The sequence below is a fragment of the Sceloporus undulatus genome, chromosome 9 (assembly GCF_019175285.1).
Source record: "Sceloporus undulatus isolate JIND9_A2432 ecotype Alabama chromosome 9, SceUnd_v1.1, whole genome shotgun sequence".
NCBI classification, from domain to species: Eukaryota; Metazoa; Chordata; class Lepidosauria; order Squamata; family Phrynosomatidae; genus Sceloporus; species Sceloporus undulatus.
In genome coordinates, this window is record NC_056530.1 from 17554822 (window position 1) to 17568166 (window position 13345).

The following is a 13345-nucleotide window of genomic DNA, read 5'->3' on the forward strand; positions in this document are numbered from 1 at the left end:
CACAGAAACAAGAATTTCACTGGGATTAAACCTACCTAAATCTGCATGGGATAGTACTGCACTGATACCTTTGGTTTTGAGGTGCTATGACAGTCCCTGAAAAATAATTTTTGTTTCTTTAATCCAAGAGGCAATTTAATAAATAATGGTGCAGGGTCTTAATATAGGTCTCTTTCACACTACAGAGTCACGTAGTTCCAGGAGAACATGATATAAAGCTGGTATTGTTGATTGGTTGAAAACTCCAGCCTGGTAGGATGGGGAGAAGGCTTCTTGGTGTTAACATCCTCAAGATTAGTGTCATGTTTTACTAAGGGTAAAGACACCATGGGAAAAGAAAGCTCTTTGCTCTACGAATCTACATTCTGAACAGGGCATGCTTCACTGCCACAAGGCCATATGGTGGCAGCAGAACTGGGCAGGCATTGTAGTACCACACCCAGTTGCATGTTCGTTCAGAGCAATCTAAGATGCTTTGGGAATGACACTTGGGATGCCTGGAATACATCTCTTGTGAAAGCATTTGGTGCAGTTTGAAAAGCAAGAGAGCTCCTTTTCCAAAATGGAATGGACATTCTAAGGCAATGTTTAGTTGGTAATCCGCATTACAAAAGTGGGAAATATTAAAACCAGTTTAAGCATTGTGGGTCAGAACAGACTGAGGGGCACAACTCTGTTCAACAACAGTGGTCCCCCCTCCTCCCCAGTTTATCTCTGTCTGATCTGCTACGTCTAGATCCACACGCTGCTGGGAAGTTTAGGGTGCAGAGGAACTGTTGCTCTCTCTGTGTGTAAAATAAGTAACATGCCACCTCTAAGCACATTGGTAATTTGGATAGAATTAGGTTCCAAGAGTTTAGTTCTTTCTAAAAGCTGGATCTGAAGCACGGAACAGACAAGTCAGATCCACATCTTGCATCAATTATCCCTGAACTGGGAATGCTGACTGGGGGATTCTGGGAATTGTGGTCCAAGAAAATTAACTTGTCCAAGCTCAGATGAGATTCATAAGTGTTAAATGGGGATTTGATTCATTCACATGCACACGCAAAGATAATCCCTTCATGGAACTGCACAGGGGCATACTTAAGACCACTCAGTTTATTCTGGATTGGTTACTCACTGTCACAGAGATAATCTAGGGTCCTTTCCCAGCTGCATACATCACCAACAGCATGCTGTTGGCACACTTTAGATAAAACCAGATTCCCACAGCAGATGTGGAAGACAGCCACCCCGTTTACCATTTCATTGCCATCCTGATTGGGTGGCCCAAAGAGAGTTTTGCAATGAATACAGAGAAACTATTCGGCATTGAGAATGATTGGGATTCAGTCTGGGGAGTGGGGGGAGAAATTAAACACATAGAATTTAAAAGTGTGAGCATGGGGGCCTCAAGCCCAGTTGGTGGGTTTGGGTCCTCTCCAAATGGCTGGCTGGGTCACCAAGCCAATATGCACAGCTAAGGGTTTCATTAGACTAGAACAGTTCCAATGGGGGAGATCCGTGGGAGCTGCCTTGGCAGTGGTGGGAAAAGGCCTCACTTCACTCGGATCTCGGCATATTCAGCCAGCTCTTCCGTCAGGGTGTAGCTATCCTTGGTGGACAGCTTGGAGAAGTCTATGTTGGCGTAGTCAATGCCCAGGTCCTCTCGCTTGGCCAGGAGTCGTTTGTCACAGCGCCCGTACTGTAGCAGGAAGGAGAGAAAAGAACAGGTTAACCCAGGCCTGAATCAGACCTTTAATTTACAATTGGCATGGAGACCATGTGTCTCTCCAGATGCTGCTGTTCTACCATATCTTCAGTCATTTGGCAGATGGAAACTGGGATGCATTTGGCCAAGCCACATTAGAATGTGACCCAGATGGCAAAAGTTGTTAATGAGGAAGTACACCAAGCTAAGAGCGGCTACAGCAGTTTGATTTTGCTTGAACCTATCATGTGGCATCAGAACTCTCTGTTAGAGAAGGCTAAATGTCTTCCAAAACTACAGTTCCCAGAAGTCCCTAGCATTGAGCCAGGGCAGTTAAATGGTCCCAAATTGGATGATTGCTGCAGTGTGTTTTGGACCATAGTCTCTGATGAGGAACATTGTGAGCTGTGGTCCAACAATGTCTGGAAAGGCCACACTTAGCCCACTTTTGATCAAACATCCATTTGTGGAGATAGCTCTTTTTAAGACTCTGGAACATAGGTCAGAAGTCTTCCAATGACTAATGGTCGTCATTATGGCTACATATTAGGTACAGAATCAAAGGCAACATGTTTCTATATACTAGTTGCTGTGCAACTCCAGATGGAGAGCATACTTGCACAAGTCCTGCATGCTGGCTCCACGACTACATCAGACTAACCAACATAGGAGGAACAGAATTGGACCAGACACCCTTTCATGGAATTATAGAATCATGGAGTTGGAAGAGATCACAAGAGCCATCCAGTCCAACCCCATGCAGCAACTCTCAATCAAAGCATCCCCGACAGATGGCCATCCAGCCTCTTTTTAGAGACCTCCAAGGAAGGAGACTCCACCAAACTCCAAAGGAGTGTGTTCCACTGTTGAACTGCTCTCACTGTCAGGAGTTTCCTCCTCATGTTGAGGTGGAATCTCTTTCTCTGTATTTTGAATCCACTGGTCCGTGTCCTATTCTCTGGAGCAGCAGAAAAAAAGCTTGCTCCATCTTCAGTTTGCCATCTCTTCAATATTTAAACAACGCTGTCATATTACCTCTTAACCTTTTCTTCTCCCGGCTAAACATACCCAGCTCCCTACGCCTCTCCTTGTAGGTCATGTTTTCCAGACCCTTCACCATTTTGGTCGCCCTTCTATGGACATGTTCCAGCTTCTCAACATCTTTTTTGAACTGTGGTGGCCAGAACTAGACAGTTGAGCAGTTTCTTTTTTGGACTAGAGCTCCCAGAATCCCTCAACCAGCATGGATTAGGACAGCCTCAGACTGCCGAAAGTCTTAGGAGTTTATCAGGCAAGGGAAATTGGAAGTATAATCCAATGGCAATCTGAATGCAGTCATGGGGTTTAATGTTATTGCGTGATAGACTACCACACGCAATTTCAGGCAATGGCAAGCTATTTTCGGGCAATGGGAAGTCAATACAAACGCAATTCGAATTCACGTAAATTCGCTGAACTAGCGAATTCACATGAATGCATTCTGGCCCCATTTTCTTTTCATTCGAATAAACTACTTAGCCTGGCCTTGTTGTCCTCTCTTCTTTAATCAGATATTACAGGAATGAACCCTGCCAGTAAAACCAGATATCACTGATGGACAAAAACCTCACATTTTTACATGTGGCAAAACAATTATGAGAAAATGCAGTGACGTTCCCTAGGAAGTACATACACAAAGACAAGGACTGACTCCACATGGCATAGACACAGGCCATTGGAAAGACATGGCTTGGACAAATAACACAGGGCATTTTACATGACACTGAAAGTGGAGCTTCTTTCTCTCCCAGGATTTGTGGGCGCACCTGAATGTTTTTAATGTGCAAGAAAGCCATTGTCAAATCAAAGGTACAGTATTGGCATTGACTTCAAATCAGAGACATGAGAGATGCCACAACACAAAACACCAAAAATAAGAACAAAGTACACATTGTGCATGAAAAACCCCATCAGCTCAGAATGGATATCAGAACTGACTTCAGCCCTTTTACCACCACCCCTCCCCATTATATGATTTACTCCCTACAATAAAACTTTGTAGGGCCGTTGCAACTGTGAGTGAGATCCACTTTGACCCACTGACCTATGGATACTAATGGTATTAAACTATTACTAGTGACCTGAGTGGGAAGGATACTCCTGGTAGAAGCCAGAAATAGGAAGGTAGAGGTGCATTTAAACTCAGCCACTCATTCTGACAGTCCCCAAAGAGAGCCCCGAAATACAAGCATTTTATAGCATTTTAAAAGCTATATTGAGTATTTGTTTAATATGTATTGCTTTAACATGCTCTTTTAATTTGTATTATGTGCTTAATTGATTGTTGCTTATCATCTTGATCTATAAGGAGAGGCTGGTAAGAAATAATACTAATCATCATCATCATCAATCTTGAAGACATATTTTTTCAGTCTGAGTGTGGTTTCATTTCTCCCAAGACCAGCAACTTCTGCCTTTGCTCTCATAATGCCTGCTGGAACCTATTTGTATCTGTTACAAAGATACTACTATACATCTTTAGGGCCCCTTAGGGAAACGAAATCCCATAAAAGATGCTACAGATTTCTCAATATGTGGAGAAGGAAAGAGGGGAGCATAAAATGGGAGAGTTCTGATTCGTACAGCCCAAAAACCATATAGACAAAAAAGGGGAAACACAATGTGACACATGGACAAGGGAGTCCATACTTACCTACCCGGGTCAGTGGCTCTCCAGAGAACAGATTTCCTTAGACTATTAGAAAAGGAAGAGCAGTCACTAGTGACCTGAGTGGGAAGGATACTTCTTCTGGCAGAAGCCAAAAACAGTGGGGCAGAGATGCATTTTTAAACTGAGCCACTCATTCTGACAGTCCCCAAAGAGAGTTCCAAAAATACAAGCATCTGTGTTGACCCTTAACTTAACAATTTGCATCTCTACCAGGAGCAGGTCCCATGCTCTGTTAGTCTTCCCAACAGGGTTTCCAGACTGTTGGGAAGCTCATTTTTGACCAGAAAATGAATAATAGAGAATATTCTTTCCATTGGTACTGCTGATACGGATCAACGCCACTGTTATTATTTTGGGACTTCCCTTGGAGACACAGCTATGGAAATTGTCATGGCAAGCACCTGCAAGTTCAAAACTGACCTCTGCACCATTGACCATATTATAGCTGTACCCAAAAGCAGCTAGTAGTTTGAGTGTCAGCGGAGCAGTGAATTTGCTCCAGGTCTTAAATTCATGAATTGTGAAGTTGCTATTCAAAGCTCTCAAATTCATAAACCAAACAGTTTTAGCATCTTGGATAAGAGCTTTAAAATCCATACTGAAACCTGGAGCTGAATCACCACTTCACTGACATCAGAGCCATCAGCTGCGATTGGTTGCATCCCAAATTGATCCACCAGGATGGACACATTGGATGGCATCTGGTTAGTGGCATATGCAGGTTTAGGCCCAACTTACACCAACATATGTCTTTTTTGTTGTTATAGTGGAAGTGAGTATTCCCTTCCACCATCTGCAATGACCAAATCCCTGTCCCCGGATTTACTGCTCAGCCGCTACAGCCTCCCCATGGCCATTCCACGGTTAGTGGCAAGTGGGACTGGAGAAGTGTCTGGCTAGGTTCCTGTAACCAGACACAGAATGAGACCTCTGAAGGACTCCAGTGATTCTCAGTGGATGATATGATTCTGTGGCTGGCTATAGGAACATAGCCAGATGCTTCCCTTATCCCTGCAAGACACTGAATAGCCATAGAGGAAGGGGCCTGCAGTGGCTCAACCACAGGTCCAGGGGATGTTGAACTGCCTGTTGTAGTTTACAGTGTGCCCATGCCATATGCAGGCACATCATATGCGGTTTTCAGCTTACATTGAAGCCGTGCTGTAATAAATTGAATGCCTCGCACCATGAGCATGAGCCCCATTGTATTCAATGAGGCTTGAACATACATGTCTTTTGCCTTACATGGGTGTGTGTGTGTGTGTGTGTGTGTGTGTGTGTGTGTGTGTGCCCGGAACGGATCTCTCACATAAGGTAAGGGCCCACTATATTTGTGCAAATGGAACTATTACATTACACTATATCTCAGCTATTAGGTCTACCAACCTTCTTTATTCTACTCCATCCATGAGAGCTGTTCTTTTTGACCAAGAGCCTGGTCATCTACTCACTATATAGCTCTTATTCTTGAGTCTTGCTACCCAGATCTGTCTCCTCTGACTCTCATTATGATTTTCATTGCAAGCACCATAATTATGGGCAGGTCAAGTCCAATAATTTAAAAATGACCCTGACTCTATCTCAACCCCAGGCTGGAGCCTGACTTCCCAAGACTTGACAGAGTATATACCATATATGTGTGGAAGTATTTGGGCTTGACTTAACTAGTATGTGCACTGCATCTATAACTCTAGATCTGGCATCTGTCTCTTTTTGACTCATGCGGAGTCAGACCCTTCTCTGGTCAAGGTTTATACTGAGGTGGTGGCATCATTGGGTATGCTATTGGGGGCACTTCTGAAAGAATAAGCGTACTTGCCCTGTGCTCCTTGGTTACTGTCACCACATGTTCACTTGCTCCTAACTGAGTAAGTATATGGTGAGAGCAAAAGAGGCAGTTGTGTTAGAACTGAGGAACATATGGTTTTTTAGATGGCAGATTGCATCTCCCATAAGCCCTAGTGAATATAGCCAATGGGGACAGGTCATGGGAGCTGATATTCAAAGGCAGCCATATGATGCCTGCCTTTGTTCTAGGAAGTGATCTAGATTGGATCTTGAGGGGAGAAGCAATTGAACAGACTGCAACAAGAGTAGGATTAATGTGGGCACCCTGAAAATATCTTGCCCAGGGACCTCCAGAACCCAGAACTGGCATTGCTTCTGCTTATTTCATCTTCCATTACATCAGTACCTCTGATTTCTCCAGATTGCCTGAACTCCTGTAGTCTCCACTGAAGATGACAGGGGGGTTTTCTGTTTGCATGAAGCTTGAACTTTCATTTATGTTTTTCCTGAGAAATAAGAAAGAAAACAAGGTGACCCAGACTTACTATGGGGAACTGTGCTCACTTGTCCAACAAGTATATTCAGTTTTGATAGCAAGCAATATGTTTAATGTAGATCTGGGAATCATGTGGCCTTTCAGGGATAGTTGGATTAATGACTATGGATTGCTTTTGTTTCCTCTTTCAGGGGTTCTTCGTTCAGTCTCACTGCCTTCACAGGTTCAGTTGGTGGGAACATGTGAGACTGTCTTGATGGCTCCTTCTAGATTTTGGGACTCATCCCCTCTTTGCCATTCTTTCATCAGTAGCTGAAGACTTTTTTATTCAGAGAAGCTTTTAAAACTGAATAATGAAAGAGCTTGTAAGAAAGTGCTGTATTGTTTTAAACTGAACTATTTTAATTATGTTTTATCTTTATTAAGAGTATGGGCCCGTACAGACAGGCCAGAATAAAGCTACTCCGGGTCTCTTTGGAGGTATGCTGTTTAAATGACAAACGCATCGTAAGAGGCCAGGGGGGCTGCACCAAAGCTGCATTCCAGTGCTTAGGACTGGAGCATGGCTTTGGCATCATTTAAATAGCATTCCTCCAAAGTGATCTGAAGCAGCTTTTTTTTGACCTGTCTGTACAGGCCCTATGTTTCAAACTGTTTTAATATGGATAAATTTAATGTTGTCTTTGGGTATGATTTTAATTATTATTAAGCATTTCAATTTGGAAGCCACCTTGAGAGTCAACCATGGGGAAAAGATAGGATATAAATAAAGGTAAGAACAACTGTAAGAACAACTTACTTTTTCCTAGTCTGGCTGACATAACACACCACAGCTATGAGGATGGCAAAGGCTACCACTGCGCCAACAGGTCCCACTTTTGCCCACATCAGACTGTCTGTGAAAAAAAGCAAGCAAACACAGGCGTAAGGTTGGCAGTGGGACAACAACATTGCCGCCAACTCAATAGAGGGAAAGTATTAAAAAACTAAATGGGAAACTCATGGTGACTGTGGCTGGCCCATTCCTTCAGTCCATTTGAGCAGAAAAAGCACATGCTTTGAAGATCCAGCCACATTCATTTTTTCAAAACATCTCCCTGCCTGAACAGGGAGCAATAGGTGCTCTGAAAGCATGGACCTGGCTTCTGCTAAGACAGAGAAGGCACAGTGCTTTGAAAATGTACATATGATCACCTGTTTTTCTTTTTGTTTCTATGGACTTTGCCCATTCTGATATAGTGTGACAGAAAATGTGCTCCCTCACCTATGTGATGATCCTTCAGATAAATGAACATGTCAGTCATACTGCCTCTTGATCATCTCCTTGCCAGGCTAAACATCCACAACCCCTGCAATCTTTTCTTTCTTTCCCTCCCTCCTGGCATAGTTTACATTACCCTCCATATATCCTAAATAAAAACTTGGACATGTGTGGCCAAGGAACATCAGTGTGTGCTACAGATGGCAAAAGTTATAAATGAACGCACAAGCTAGGAGAGGCTATAGCAGTTTGCTTTTGTCTGAACCTACTGGTAAGGGCAAGATTCTGCCCCTGCTCTCCTCGCTACTCTTCTGCCTCATGCTGAGTTAACTGTGTGCAAACTATGGGCCTGAACAGACAGGCCAAAATGAAGCTGCTTCGAGCCACTTTGGAGGTATGCTGTTTAAGTGATACATACATCCGAAGAGGCCCAAAGCTGCATCAAAGCTGCTCTCCAGTCCTTAGGACTGGAGCAAGGCTTTGGTGCAGCTTCCAGCCTCTTAGGATGCATGTTTCATTTAAACAGCACACTTCCAAAGTGGCCCGAAGCCGCTTTATTTTGGCCTGTCTGTTCGGGCCCTAAGTTTGCAATTTGCACTTTGTTTGCACTGACTAATGTAAACTGAGGACAAAGGGGGAAAGTTGGAGGAGGAGAGAAAAACTGGGACATTTTAAAAGCAGCTGAAAAAGTGGGATGACAGAGGACTAATCCCTGCCAAAGTGGACAGATGAGCAAAGATTTTTGCTTTTTTGCCTGCCAGTTCTTGCCCATCTGCAGCACCAACAAGGAGAAGAAGCAGGAAGACTAAAGAGTTCTCATGTAGGCTTTGACAGAGGACTGATAAAGATAATTCATGGCATGGGCCCTGCTGATATCACATCTATTTTGCTGGGGAACAGCACTGTCAGGATCAGGAGCGAATGCCTGCAGGGACTCTCACTGGAGTGATGGAACTGCAGCTGTTGATTCTTGGTGCCATAGTGGTTCCTGGCTGAGCAGACGATGAACAGCTGGGAGTCCACCTCCCTCTGAACGGTCAGGATGCTGGTGACAATGTAGCCTGTTTTCTGAGAGTACACAAACTCCCGGTCAGTCTCATTCACTGTTACGTTGCGCGTGGGTAACTCAAAGGTGATCACTGCCTCTGGGTTGGATTTGGCTGCGCATATGCACTTCACTGTGTCCCGAGCAGCTGTACACTTGGAATCTGGGAGGATAAGGGGAGCAACTGCAGAGATTGAGAGAGAGAGAGAATTAGAGAATGAAACAGAAGAGTCTGAAGCATAACATCCTCAGGTGCAATTCTGCATCATCAGCACTGGTGGAAGAAGCACATTGCATGTGCTCTGATGCACATACTTCCTTGTATTATCACTTTCTGTGAGGATAAGCAACAGGGGTCCCCAAACTCCCAGCACTGAAGAGAGATCCTAAGATTGGGTCCAGCACTTACATTCGACAGTGAGGTTGAAGGCTGTGCTGCGCTGACCGAATTGGTTCTCTGCTGTGCACCAGTATTCCCCATCATCCTCATGAGACACTGACTCAAACTCCAAGGCCACTTGGTTCTGGTAGACTCCCATGGCCATTGCCTTCTTGTCCTTGAAAATGGTGATCATGGGCTCTGGGTTGCTCTGCGAGCTGCACAGGATGGTTACAGGGTCTCCCTCAACGGCCACCACAGACATGTTCACAACCGGTTTCCAAGGGGCATCTGTGAAGGGAAGGGGGACAAAACCAAGAAGGTCCATCATCTTCTGCCAATGCACTCCTGCAAATGTAAAATACCATTGGCAGAACTGTGTTCTGCTCTCTGAAGCCAGAGATAGGGTGGTTGGGAGGTTGCAAAGGATTCCACCCCAGCAGGACTTTGGGCTCCAAATACAAGAAAATGATCATCTAGTCCAGGTGTAGGAAATCTTTCTTCTGCTGGGGGTCATTTCTGGGGGGGGGGGGGGTATTGGCAGAGGGGCCAAAGCCAATGGTGGTTTGGATTGGAGTTAAAAGTAAATGAAACTGGAACCCCATCTCCTTCCTGCTATACCCCTCTTTCTGATCTTTCTTTCTTTCCTTCCTTCCTTCCTTCCTTCCTTCCTTCCTTCCTTCCTTCCTTCCTCTTTCTTCTTCTCCTCCTTTCTCCCTCCCTTCCCAGATGTAGTATCTGCATGCATTTATTTTTTGCTGTTGCCCTCCTCACCAATGATGTCGGTTCCTTCCTTCCTGGGGCACTTTCACATTATACCACTATAGTGCTATGACAATAATAATAATGATAATAATATTTATTTATATCCCGCCCAATCACTGGGAATCTGGGTGGCTTACAACAGTGGGGATAATTTTCATACTCACAGTTTAAACTTCAGTTATTCTAAAAACCCTATCATAAATATCCAGTGACGATACCTTGTAAGGTTAAAATCAAATGAGACTGGACTTTTAGGTATGCTTGGATTTAGATAATGCAAGGTGCTTGAGAATGGGAGATCCACCTCATAAGGTTCAGAATGTAGGCACTCACACAGCACAGCCAAAGCCAGGGAATGGTTGTCCTTGCCATAGATGTTCTCAGCCACGCAAGTGTAGATGCCGTCCTGTAGGTAGGTGACATTCTCTAGATGCAGCGTGAGGTTCCCAGCCACATCTTCGTGTAGGACTTCATCTTCTCTGAGCCATGTGATCAGAGCCATAGGGCTGCTGTCCACGGAGCACATCAGTACCACATCTGAGCCATGTATTACCTCCACGGAAGAGTTTGCCTGTATGATACGGGGTGGGACTGCGAAGGAAAGCCAAGGATATCATAAGGTACCTTTCTGCAACAATCAGGGCTAGTAATTTGCTTTTTTAAAAAAACCAAGGTACTGTTAGATTCTGCATTAGATGCACAATTAGATGCACAAAAAATAGAACAAATCCATGTTCTATTTAGGAAACATGGTTGCGGGGAACTTTCCTTGGACTGTTGCTTTTTTAAACATAATAAAAACAGAGTCAGAATGCTTGAAAATTTAAGTGGAAGGATGACAGAATTGCATAATACTCTCCTGCTTAAAATCCTACATGGCAAATTGCTTTTTTCCCCTCCCATTGGTGATAAGGTTATATTTACTGAAGACTGGAGATAGTCCATTATAAAACATAATTATTTCTCCTTTTGCTGTTCCCCTTGTCATATATTGCTGCCTCCTACAGTTTGTTTCCATTAAAGAAGACGAACACAAAACCTCTTGGGAGACTGGTACACATTACACAAATGCTTTACAATGTCTAGTTTAGTTGTTTTGTGTGTGTGTGTGTGTGTGTGTGTGTGTGTGTGTATAACGTCTCCAATTACAGAGTGCTGATAGATATATTTGGGGATATACTTGAAGAGGGTTGGTCTGTGAAGCAGCAAAATAAATCTACTTAATTTAAATAAAATAAAAATAATAATAAAATAAAACAAATCTACTTAATTTAAGTCACAAAAAAAATTACAGGAAACCTGTAATTAAAGCCTCCGCTTTAAAGAAAAGAGAAACCAATCAAATATGACTCAACTAGAAATAAACAAACAAACAAACAAACTTCCATCATTACACTGAATAGGAATGAATTACAAAGGCAGAGGCTTTAAGGTGGAAGCTTCTAGTTAATATTGTAGGGGATCTTTGAAGTAATGAGGATGTCTTTTTCAGTCAATAGATATTATGGAAAGATCTTGGCCATGCATATGGACTAGACTAATGCTAGGCACTACAGCGTGGGATTTTGTTCTGGAGGGAAGCACTGTTTTAATTCTGCTTCTAGCTAACTGCTGAAAGGCAGTATTCAACAGTATACAAGAGTCCTTGTGTGGAAGCAAAGAGGCTCTCCCCATTGCAGAATCTGTAGGTTTGGTAACCAGTGGGCAAGCAACTCAGGCTCCAAAAGTTCTCCAGGTACAACAGAAATTTCCACTTAGCAACACAACTCACATTTAACATCCAGAGTGGTGAAGCCATCAAACTCAAAGGTGGTGTTGGCATAGGTGACTTTGCATCCCAACTCACGCCCGTGATTCTCGCGGGACGGCATGAACTTGAGCAGGGAGATGAGCGACCAGGTGCTGTCCTCCTCTTCCACTTGCGCATAAACTGAATGCTCAGCCAGATTCTCATGGTTCATCCATGTGATAATGGGCTTCATGTCTGGGCAGTTGTCAGGCACCACGCAGCGCAGCTCCACTTCGGTTCCTTCCACCACTTCTTCAGGGCTCACAATGGTGGGTTTATCTATGGGCATTGAAAAGAAGCAGAGTTGGATAAAATTGCATATTCTCATTGGTATTATTATTATTATTATTATTATTATTATTAGCCCTTCCACTATTTAATGACTGTTAATCCCAATGCTAAATAAAAGACCTGGTCCCACTGTCAAGGATGGATGGATATCCGTCAATTTTGTAGTCAGCGTTCTGTCATTTGTCCAGTTTCTCCATCAAATTTGCCATTTTAAAGAAAGTCGCACAGAATTATTATGGATTTGCTAATATCTTTTTGCCATATATATATAATATATATATATATCATATATATATGGTTCACTTTTGCTTCAGTATGCATTTTGCAAGCAGTTACTCTCATCTACACATTTTGCTTCAAAGAATGCCACTGCCCAAAGCGAAAATGCCACATTTGAGGACCAACTACCTGAGCCTCCACCATTCGCTGGGGTTAGGGGTGAGGACCCCTATAATGTGGAAAAAACCAACAAAGAAAAAACAATCTTTTTACCGAAGAGAACACCTCTCTAGGAATCTCTAGCTTTTCCGGTGCACTCTAGGGTCAACATGTGCCAGACATTGATCATAGAATCATGTTAGAGGACCTACAAATGCCCTGATGGCATTGCTTGGTACTCACTGATGATCTCAAGGTTGCAATGTTCAGGATAGGTGTACTGATTGTAACCGCCCAGGTCTCCACGGAAGTAGTATTTGCCCATGAGTTCAGGACTGAGGCGGGAGAGCTGCAGGGTGCAATTGCGGAAATTCAGCTCTCCCAGCAAGCGGCTGCGCCCGACGTAGCTCTCGTGGACAATGTTGGTGCGAGACTTGTAGACCACTGGGGGATAGTTCTTGGGGTAAGGGCTATTGAAATACCAGATGCCATGCACAGCGGATGGACGTAGCTCATCGGGGTAATTGAAGCGGCATGGGATGACGACGCAGGTACCCTCAAAGGCACTGATGTGCTCAGGCATCCAGGCACTCCACGGTCCTGCCAGGACCCCTTGGCAAGAAAGACAGAGAAAAGATAGGAAACTGCAATGAGTTGGTAGGAAAGACAGATTATCCCTCTTCCCACCAGCTTAATAACTTTGTGGGTAAGCAGCCTTGAATCCCAAACTGAGGGAAAGGGAGGGGAGAT

General features: G+C 43.8%; 1 protein-coding gene across 6 annotated transcripts in view; it reads right to left on the reverse strand.

The window, feature by feature from the left end:
• Nucleotides 1-830: 830 nt before the first annotated feature.
• The window catches only part of MAG (myelin associated glycoprotein), a 43522-nt gene continuing 31007 nt past the window's right edge, over nt 831-13345 (reverse strand). For 4 of the 6 annotated variants that reach the window (XM_042441112.1, XM_042441115.1, XM_042441114.1 and 1 more), the window contains 8 exons: nt 12839-13207; nt 11909-12205; nt 10471-10728; nt 9403-9663; nt 8890-9177; nt 7487-7583; nt 6598-6697; nt 831-1687 (listed from right to left, as the gene is read on the reverse strand). In XM_042441112.1, coding sequence (XP_042297046.1) covers nt 1541-1687; nt 6598-6697; nt 7487-7583; nt 8890-9177; nt 9403-9663; nt 10471-10728; nt 11909-12205; nt 12839-13207 — 1817 coding nt within the window. In that variant the 3' untranslated portion in view covers nt 831-1540. Of the gene's footprint in view, nt 1688-4385; nt 4428-6597; nt 6698-7486; nt 7584-8889; nt 9178-9402; nt 9664-10470; nt 10729-11908; nt 12206-12838; nt 13208-13345 lie in introns of all 6 variants that reach the window. The other 2 variants (XM_042441116.1, XM_042441117.1) reach the window with 2 other exon arrangements.